Source organism: Morone saxatilis, unplaced genomic scaffold (genome assembly GCF_004916995.1).
Source record: "Morone saxatilis isolate NCDOM2014 unplaced genomic scaffold, NCSU_SB_2.0 Contig21, whole genome shotgun sequence".
Lineage (NCBI taxonomy): Eukaryota > Metazoa > Chordata > Actinopteri > Moronidae > Morone > Morone saxatilis.
Genome location: NW_023339774.1, coordinates 7,743,337 through 7,749,739, shown reverse-complemented (window position 1 = coordinate 7,749,739; position 6,403 = coordinate 7,743,337). Strand labels below are relative to the sequence as shown.

At 37.9% G+C, this 6,403-nt stretch overlaps 1 protein-coding gene across 2 annotated transcripts in view; it reads left to right on the top strand.

The window, feature by feature from the left end:
• LOC118333035 (ephrin type-A receptor 5) overlaps window positions 1–6,187 on the top strand; it is a 53,190-nt gene extending 47,003 nt beyond the window's left edge. Inside the window, exons 16-18 of one of the 2 annotated variants that reach the window (XM_035668526.1) lie at window positions 1,301–1,494; window positions 2,738–2,902; window positions 3,738–6,187. In XM_035668526.1, the coding sequence (XP_035524419.1) occupies window positions 1,301–1,494; window positions 2,738–2,902; window positions 3,738–3,849 (471 nt within the window). In that variant the 3' untranslated portion in view covers window positions 3,850–6,187. Of the gene's footprint in view, window positions 1–1,300; window positions 1,495–2,737; window positions 2,907–3,737 lie in introns of those variants that run through there. The other variant, XM_035668525.1, reaches the window with a different exon arrangement.
• The last annotated feature ends 216 nt before the right edge of the window (window positions 6,188–6,403 follow it).

Sequence of the window (6,403 nt, the reverse complement as noted above, 5' to 3'; positions counted from 1 at the left end):
CCCCCCAGAAAAAAAAATCTCTGATTCAGTGCTGCATCTTTTTTACTTGCGGAAATGATTAACTGGGCTATGTAGCGTGTCAAATAAACAATGTTGATCCTCGCAGGGGGTTCGTTTTTGCCTGCTAACTTCATGGAGGTTTGAGTGTAGAGTCAGAGTGCATGAGCGTCCCTGGAGGAAATATCTGGATTTGGGATCTTGCTCAGACTGGAAGTAAAATTACTTTGGCTGAAGTTTGTTGAGGTCCTGCTGTGAAAGAGATATTACACGTTGAGGCGTCAAACAAGTTGGAAATGATTCATCATCTTCTTCAGACTATGTCTGTGTTTTTCACTGTTGCTATCTATCTCTGTAAAGGTTATAAAAGTGATGGAACAGATTCCCAATCTTGTGGGGTTTATGTTGCATCATCATATTACCTCATTACTTTGTCTCAAAGTACACACAATCAGCAGATCGGTCAGAGTTGCTCACTGCTCAGATGAAACTGTGTCACAAAATCTCTTGAGCAAACTTGATCATTGTATTTTAAACATTAATCAAGATTCAGTGGCATCATGGCTTACCAAAGGCCATGTCTAAGAGGGTGAGAAATTGTTTTGCCCCCAATCCATCACACTGTTAAAAGCTCAGGATAAGTCAGCTGATGATCAATCATCCATATATGGGGTTATATTTATAATTCCTTATTATACACATTGTTTATATTATATTATACCTGTACTGTGCAATCAATCAGTGTACAAAAATGAGTATAGTGTACATGCGTCTATTTTCTATTTATATTATATCTTGCATTTATGCATCTATTTGTGTGTTGTACCAAGGATTTCCCATGTGACAGATCAAAAAAATATTATCTTATTCTTTAGAAATTGGCAACTGGTGGTGGTCTCTGATATACATTATTTTATGTGAGCTTCTGTAGCATATACATTTAATATATGTTTTGCATTTATTTGTATTTAAGTTTTATGTGTTGTGTATTTTATTTTGGGTTTATGTTCAAGTCTGTTTTTAACTGGCTGCAAAGAAAAATTTGTTGAAGTTGAAGTGATCAGAGGGGAGGACTGAGACTTACATGGCGGAGGGGGTTTCTCTGTTCTGCTGGTCTCCACTCTGCTAACCTTAAACCTTTTGTTCAGCCAGTGTACATTGGGTGTTATTCTCTCTCTCTTTCACTCCATCCCATTTCTGTTCCCAACCTCCAGAATCTCTGTACTGATGTATTGTACAACTTCATGGCTTTTTAAAAAACAAACCTCTATCTGTGTCTCCCCAACCCACTGTCTGTCTGCAGGTAATAAAGGCAGTAGAGGAGAGCTACAGGTTGCCCGGTCCTATGGACTGTCCTGAGGCTCTGTACCACCTTATGATGGACTGCTGGCAACGAGAACGCAGCAACCGGCCCAAGTTTGATGAGATTGTCTGCCTACTAGACAAACTCATTCGCAACCCTAGCTCATTAAAAAAACTGGTCAATTCCTCTCACAGGTATGAATTCACAACATATATATTTGGAATATGATATATTTTCTTTGAAATGACAACAATTGTTCAGATATATGTGGCTATGGTTTGTCATTGTCATTGTTTTATTTAGAAGATAAATTACATGGTTTTATTTTTTAAAAAAAAGTTCTTTTTTTTTTAAAACCTACTGATTTAAAAAAAACTATGTCAACTGTTACACCTGCATGATATATGAGTGAGATATGAATATCTTTACATTTTAGCCTTTTTTTATTTGTTATAGTAAATTCTAGTAAAACACTTTTTTAATCTTGAAAATGCATTGTGTTTTAATTGACCTATTCATTCATAAGTGAATTAAATCCCGCGCTGCAAGCTAAAAGACTCATCATTGTTTGGATGAAATGTAAATAGAGTCTCTATTGAAGTCTTGTGTAGCTGCATAATTAAATGAGGATGGACGCAGTCACTAACTGCTGCATGCCGACAAAGACGAGGAGAGAAATAAATTAAAATAGCTTGATTTTCTTAAAACTTTGCATTAGTGTGAATTGTATTCAGTGGGGCATCTTTTGATTATCGCAACATTTGAACATTCAATTAGTATTTCCCCACTATGTGTATGCATTGCATTAGCGTATAATGGCATGAAATGGCTATAAGTGCTCTGAAGCAGACATTTAGTCAGACAACCTCATTACCTTACTGTCTTTGCAGACATAATGAAATAATCTGAGGTGTTTTGTCCTCCTTTATCCTTTCCATGTACGCACTCGTAAACACACACAGGAAAACAGCTATAAATGAATCAATTTCATGATTGCCAATCTAACAGCCCTGGCTATATCATATGACTGTTAGCCAGATTAAAGGGACACCAACAGGGCTAGTCCTTGATCCACAGGACACTCCTGTTCTTCCTACAGTGTGGAGAATATTGTTTTGTAGCATGAACAATTCTGTTTGATAGCATGGAAAGCTCTATTTATTAGCGTGAAGAGTGATCTGAATGACAGTCAGAGTATATACTCAATAGTAACTGTCAGGACTTGAGCTTCAGAATATAGTTGATTGCACAGTGAATCCCACACCTTAATATTTATGATAATGATTTGAAACAGGACTGGTGCTGATAACATTTTTTTATTTACTTCTGCTATATCCTGACAATGGATACTGTCTGAAATGGTACATGCATAATCTTGTTCTTTCATTTGATTACTGTCTTACTCTATCTTTTACTGTATCTTCAACTATTTACTAGGGTTTCAAACCTGTTAGTGGAGCATGCCAGTGTAGAAGGGGGCTGCAGCACTCGGAGCCAGACCGTAGGGGAGTGGCTCGACTCCATCAAGATGGGTCGTTACACTGAGCTTTTTATGGAAGGAGGTTACTCTTCACTGGAGACGGTGGCTCAGATGACATCAGAGTAAGACCACTTGCCTACACATAAACATAAACATGTGCTAGGACATCCAGCCATGCAGCTTATTCACTCAGTTGTAAAGATATCTGTCTCTGGGATTTCTGCTGCCACCCTATTGCAAAGTTATTTGCAGATCTTAGCAGTGCAAGATTATATTTAAAAAATACATTTTTAGGGACTATTTCTTCAGTAAAATCTGGGGTAGACTGACTCTTTTAAGTTGAAAATTTTGTAAAATGACATGATTCAGACTCAAATGTGCAATGCAGTTTTAATAAAACCCCTAATGAAACCTGCAGCACATACAAAACTGAACTAATTTTTTAATTATTACAGGTTTTTTCTAGTTAGAGAAGCCATGAACATTGTCACAAAATGCTGTGAAGGTCAAAGCAAAATGAGAAAGCAGGATCTATTACAAGGTTGCAAGCCTGTGAAAAAGTTCCAAAAAGCCAGCACCCTTTAGATAAGTGAAAGCTTCTATGAAGGTAGAGATGGCCACAGGAAAGTCAGTATGACCTATGAATGTATAACCCAAGGACCTTCCAGAAACAACTATATCAGTATTATAACAATAACATTATAAATTATTTTTTGAATTGCTTTAATCAGGGTATCTACTGTATAAGAGCTGAGCTTTGTGAGGATAGTATATTGATTCTCTTACTTCCAACAACACTGTGCTGCAATAAAAATGGCATAAAAAAAAAGGCAAAATAAAACGTAAATGGCAAACAATTACAGTACAGACAGCAAGTCAATCACTTGCTTCATAAATGTCTTTATTTGTTAGACTCCTGGATAAATAAGGGCCTGTTCTTTGTGTGTTGTTTTTCAGGGATTTGCGAAGAGTAGGAGTAAACCTGGCTGGACATCAGAAAAAAATCATCACTAGCATTCAGGAGATGAGAGTCCATATGAACAACACCAACTCTACTATAAACATCTAATGCATATGTACAGGCACACGCACACACACACATACACACATATAAACATACACACAATATATGGACCTAGTATGTGACGAAAAGACTCGGATTTGCTGTTGGACCTAGAGCGGCTAAGCACTTTCTATGGACAAGGAAACCCAGTGTTTATGGATCTAAACTGGGGGGCCCACATTTTTGTGGTTCTTTGTGTGTGCAGTTTGCTTGTGGTGTCATTGGGGCAATTTGACATTGCAGCACTAAAACCAAACTGAACTCAACTGAGTGTTGCTACATGAAGGGAATATGATGGTGAGCTTAACTGAACTGGACTCAAGTGAAGACTTTTCATTCTATTTATTCCATTTCTGTGAATCTTGGGGATTCTGATATCTCTGTGCACTGTTTGGATTCTCTCAGATCAAAATGAAACATCGACTGCAGATCTGGCTCTGAGAGCAACCAGCACTTTTTTTTGGCTGTATCACAATTATGGGAGTTTCATGCAGTGGGCTCAAACTGAACTTCTTCAGCCTGTCTCAGGTGATCTGAACCCAGTGGATCTGAACAGTACTGACTTTTTTCTCTTGCAATTTTCTCTGGAATTACAGTTCCATGATAATTAATTGAATTGAACGGCATTCTCAGGCAGGGTAAACATGTAATTATGGACCAAGAGCAAAGTCTTCATTCATTTTAGTCTTTGCTATGCCATGCTGATGTGCTTTGGATTTAGTTGATGACCGTTTGGCAAGTCCTCAAGTGACACTACTGCCATTGTAATCCAGCTGTACTGCTCACGGTCCAAACTCGCATTCGACATCATATACTTCATCATCATCCAAAGCAATTCAAGACAGGAGTACATGTTGCAAGAGTCATTGTTTAGAGAGGCTGAATTTTAAAATACAGCAGTCAGTGACAAGGAAACCTTCTGGGTCTCGCTTTTCCAGAAGAGTTCTTCTTATTAAGGTCTTATTGAACCTACAAAAGAAAAGTGTGAAAAGTTACAAGGCTTTAGGCATTAGGATACTCTCTATATCTGTTATTCTGGCTGAATGTATAGCACTACACTATTACATAGAACACAGCGCTCAGTTGCAGCATCAACCTGTTATGTTTGATATATAAATGCTGTCAAGTAGGGATAGAATGTGGAAATAGAACCATTCTTGTCCTTAAAACCAGCCTCTCAATGAAGCTGCAGATTGTGTAAGAGATTCAGCTTTCCATCATGTTTGCTTTGAAAATCTGCAGGAATCTCCACTGAGATCTTGATTGGTTCCTACAGAATTGAGCTCAAGTCCTAAACCATCCAGATTCTAATTGAGAGTTGCTTCATATAGTGGATACATACATGTTTTAGTGGAACTTTCAGTTTCCCTGTAACCTTCGCCTAGGTTCTAGCGACAACATCGCACATGCAAATCAGTAACACAGCTTCAATCAGAGTCTATCAGGACTATTTACTGGAACTTTTGATCAGACACAAATAGATTCTTCACCCATATTCTGATGAACCCTCATGCAGTTTCTACGTCGGACATTCAAATGGAAGTCACACAGGAAATGTCACATCATGTTCAAAGGCACTTCCAGTAGGATTTAGCTCGAACATTCAGTCCAGTGGAAATATCATTCATGGAAATTCAGTCGAACCTGATGGAACAGTTGTTTGTGTAAAAATGGAACTGCCATTTAGATACTCCTGGAAAGGATCTCCCAGATCCTAGTGGGACTGTTTACTGATCTTGTAATGGAATTTCTACTAGAATCCCGATGCAGCCTTCACTCAAGAGTACACTCAGATTTTCATGGAGCCTTCACTTAGAACCAACAACCTTCAGGTACTGCAGAAAACCCTCAGCAATCTGTTCAGTCCACCAGTCTACACCACACGTCTGCCACACCACAATAAACCTCACTCTTACAGGACTGCTGAAAATAAGGAGGCAATATTGATCAACTTGATAATCATTTATTTATTTATACTTGTTTAAAAAAAATGAGCAAAAATTATGTAGACAGTTTGTGTTTCATCATAATACTCTCTCTTGGACTACTGAGCAGCTCTGCCTACATGTCTTTCATGTATATAATGTATTATATATTTAAAGCAGGGAGCTTTGTTCTACTGTCTACCATCATGTGGACAAGTTGGTATTGATCAAGCATCTCAGAGTAGTACACATTAGTAAATAGTGACAAATATTCTAAATCAGCATTCCTGCTACGTAGACCTGGGCCAATGTCAGGTGGGGGCAACCAGCACATCTGTCCTCACATAAGGGTGCCCTAAAGGGTATGCAGAATTATCAGATATTCATGTTATGTTGTTGGTGATTGTGTTTCATTTCAAGTTTTGATGCAAGACCTAGAAATATTTTCAGCGGCCCTAAATGAGACAACAATAAAAACTCTGTTGTCTCTAAAAGATGGAGAAGTATGCACAAAGATTAATATGTGAACTTCTAGTATGTAGGTAGATATACAATGATGTCAATGATCAAGCCCTTGTTTTACTTCTTTGGTATGCTCTGTTATACATTGCTACTCAGTGCTTTATTGCTAAAAC